Source organism: Eimeria mitis, genomic scaffold, assembly GCF_000499745.2.
Source record: "Eimeria mitis Houghton genomic scaffold, Emh_scaff2315, whole genome shotgun sequence".
NCBI classification, from domain to species: domain Eukaryota; phylum Apicomplexa; class Conoidasida; order Eucoccidiorida; family Eimeriidae; genus Eimeria; species Eimeria mitis.
In genome coordinates this window covers 2733-5232 of record NW_013570647.1, presented here as the reverse complement: position 1 = coordinate 5232, position 2500 = coordinate 2733, and the positions used below count along the sequence as shown (strand labels likewise).

The following is a 2500-nucleotide window of genomic DNA, read 5'->3' as shown; positions in this document are numbered from 1 at the left end:
TGCTGCAGCAGCTGCACCAGCAGCACGCGTTGCAGCTGCAGCAGCTGCAGGAGCAACAGCAGCAGCAGCAGCAGCAGCAGCAGCAGCAGCAGCAGCAAGAGCAGCAGCAGCAGCAGCAAATTGCAATCAAAACAGAACCATTAAGCCCCGCGGAGGAGCGGCCAGAGAGCAGCAGCTCGGAGCAGCAGCAGCAGCAGCAGCAGCAGCAGCAGCAGCAGCAGCAGCAGCAGCAGCAGCAGCAGCAACAGCAGATTGAGCAGCAGGAGCAATACCTTCTGCGTTTGAAACAGATGTGGTCGCATGTGGTGCAGCAGCTGCAGCAGCAGCAGCTGCTGGAGCAGCAGCAGCAGCAGCAGCAGCAGCAAGGGATTGCTGAGCAGCAAAGACAGCAGCAGGTGCAGCAGCTGCTGCAGCAGTACGTACAGTATACTCATCAGCTGCAGCAGCAGCAGATGCAGCTGCAGCAGCTGCAGCAGGTGCAGCGGCTGCTGCAGCAGCACGAGCAGCACCAGCAGCAGCAGCAGCAGCAGCAGCAGCAACATGGAAGCCAGCGGTATCTGCAGCAGCAGCTGCTGCTGCAGCAGCTGCGCTATTACTATCATAGGCAGCAGCACCACCACCACCACCATAGACGCAGGCAGCAGCAGCAGCAGCAGCAGCAGCAGCAGCAGCAGCGCTACCGCCACCACCACCACCACCACCATCACCATCACCAGCAACAGCAGCAGCAGCAGCAGCAGCAGCAGCAGCAATACCAGTATTACTACCACCTGTATCAGCAGCAGCTACAGCAGCAGCTACAGCAGCAGCAGCAGCACCACCACCACCATCACCACCACCAGCAGCAGCAAGAGCTGCAGCACCCCTACCACGAGCCGCAGCAGCAGCAGCAGCAGCAGGAGGAGGAGGAGGAGGAGGAAGAGCAGCAGCAGCAGCAGCAGCAGCAGCAGCAGCAAGCAGCAGCAGCTGCTGATACCCCTTCACCTGTATCCCCCTACATGCATGCACTGCATGCGCCAGGGGCGTTTCCTGCTGCAGCATTTGATGCTGCAGCAGCAGCAGCAGCAAGCAGCAGCAGCGGCAGCAGCAAGAGGAAGAGAGGCGGCAGCAGCGGCAGCAGCAGGAGAAAGAGCAGCAGCAGCAGCAGCAGCAAAAAAACCAAAAAGAGACAAAGACTGGGGGAGGAAGGAGACGATTGGCTTGACGATGAAGACATAGATACAGAAGCAGCAGCAGCAGCAGCAGCAGCAGCAGCAGCAGAGCAGCAGCAGCAACGACCCTCATCATTTGCTGCTGCAGAAGAAGAAGAAGAAGCAGCAGCAGCAGCAGCAGCAGCAGCAGCAGCAGAAAGAGCAAGTGTTATTGTACCCAGACACCCCTATGTTCTTGCTGCTGTTCGTGGGTTTGCTGCTTCTAGGCAGCAGCGAAGAGCAGCAGCAGCAGCAGCAGCAGCAGCAGAGGAAGCAGCAGTAGCAGCAGCAGCAGCAGAAGCAGCAGAACGATTGAGAAGAGCAGCAGCAGAAGAAGAAGAAGAATATGAAGATGAGGAGGAATACGACGAAGACATAGAAGCAGCAGCAGCAGCAGCAGCAGCAGCAGCAGCAGCAGAAGCAGAAGCAGAAGCAGCAGCAGCAGCAGCAGCATCATCTCTCCCATCTACCTCATCCTCTTCCTTATCCTTATCCTTATCCTCCGCAGCAGCAGCAGCAGCAGCAGCAGCAGCAGCAGCAGCAGCAGCAGATGAGGACCCAGGCCCTCTTCCTTTTCCTCCTTTTTCAGGTGTATGCATGCATGCATTCTGTCGTCTCCCACAAACAGACAAAAATTTATTTTATCGACAAATAAAACCCCAAAATATATTTACATGTATAAATATAACAGCTAGGCCAATGGGGCTGCTGCGTGCTGCACATAAGCTGCTGCAGAAGCTGTATATACACCCCAATGAAGCAGCAACGCTTTGTTTAATTACAGAGAGACTAGCTGCTCATTTATATAGATTTCATTCTTCTCCTATAAAAGCAGCAACAGCAGCAAGAAGGGTTGAACTTCTAGCTATTCGTTTTCTGCTGCTAGATACTGTTGTCTCTTCTTTGTATGTATTAGGTGTTTTCCCCCGCAGCAGCAGCAGCAGCAGCAGCAGCAGCAGCAGCAGCAGCAGCAGCAGCAGCAGCAGCAGCGGGGGGGGGAAAGAAGATTTTTGGTGGTGGAAAAAGCTTATTAAAAATATTGATATATCTCTTCCTGCTGCTGCTGCTGCTGCTGCTGCTGCTGCTGCTGGTGGTGGTAGAATACATAAAAGAAAAAAACAACAAAATATAAATACAATGCTAGCAGCAAAGCTAACCTTGGCGCTGCAGCAGCTGAAAGAGGGACGAAGACCATCACCACTAGATATATATAAAATAAAATATATTTTATTTTGTTCTTCTTCTTCTCCTTCTCGCTTTAAAAAAAATACATATAAACCATGGATAGATGACTGCAGAGAATTAGATTG

The 2500-nt window shown here is 53.3% G+C and overlaps 1 protein-coding gene across 1 annotated transcript in view; it reads left to right on the top strand.

Moving 5' to 3' along the window:
* Positions 1-2224, top strand: part of EMH_0051960 (uncharacterized protein) — a gene marked incomplete at both ends in the record, with an annotated part of 3500 nt that extends 1276 nt beyond the window's left edge. Inside the window, 2 exons of the mRNA XM_013496818.1 lie at positions 1-1781; positions 2123-2224. The exon at positions 1-1781 is cut by the window's left edge and continues 1276 nt beyond it. Of these exons, the coding sequence (XP_013352272.1) occupies positions 1-1781; positions 2123-2224 (1883 nt within the window). The remainder of the gene's footprint in view (positions 1782-2122) is intronic.
* Between the last annotated feature and the right edge of the window lie 276 nt (positions 2225-2500).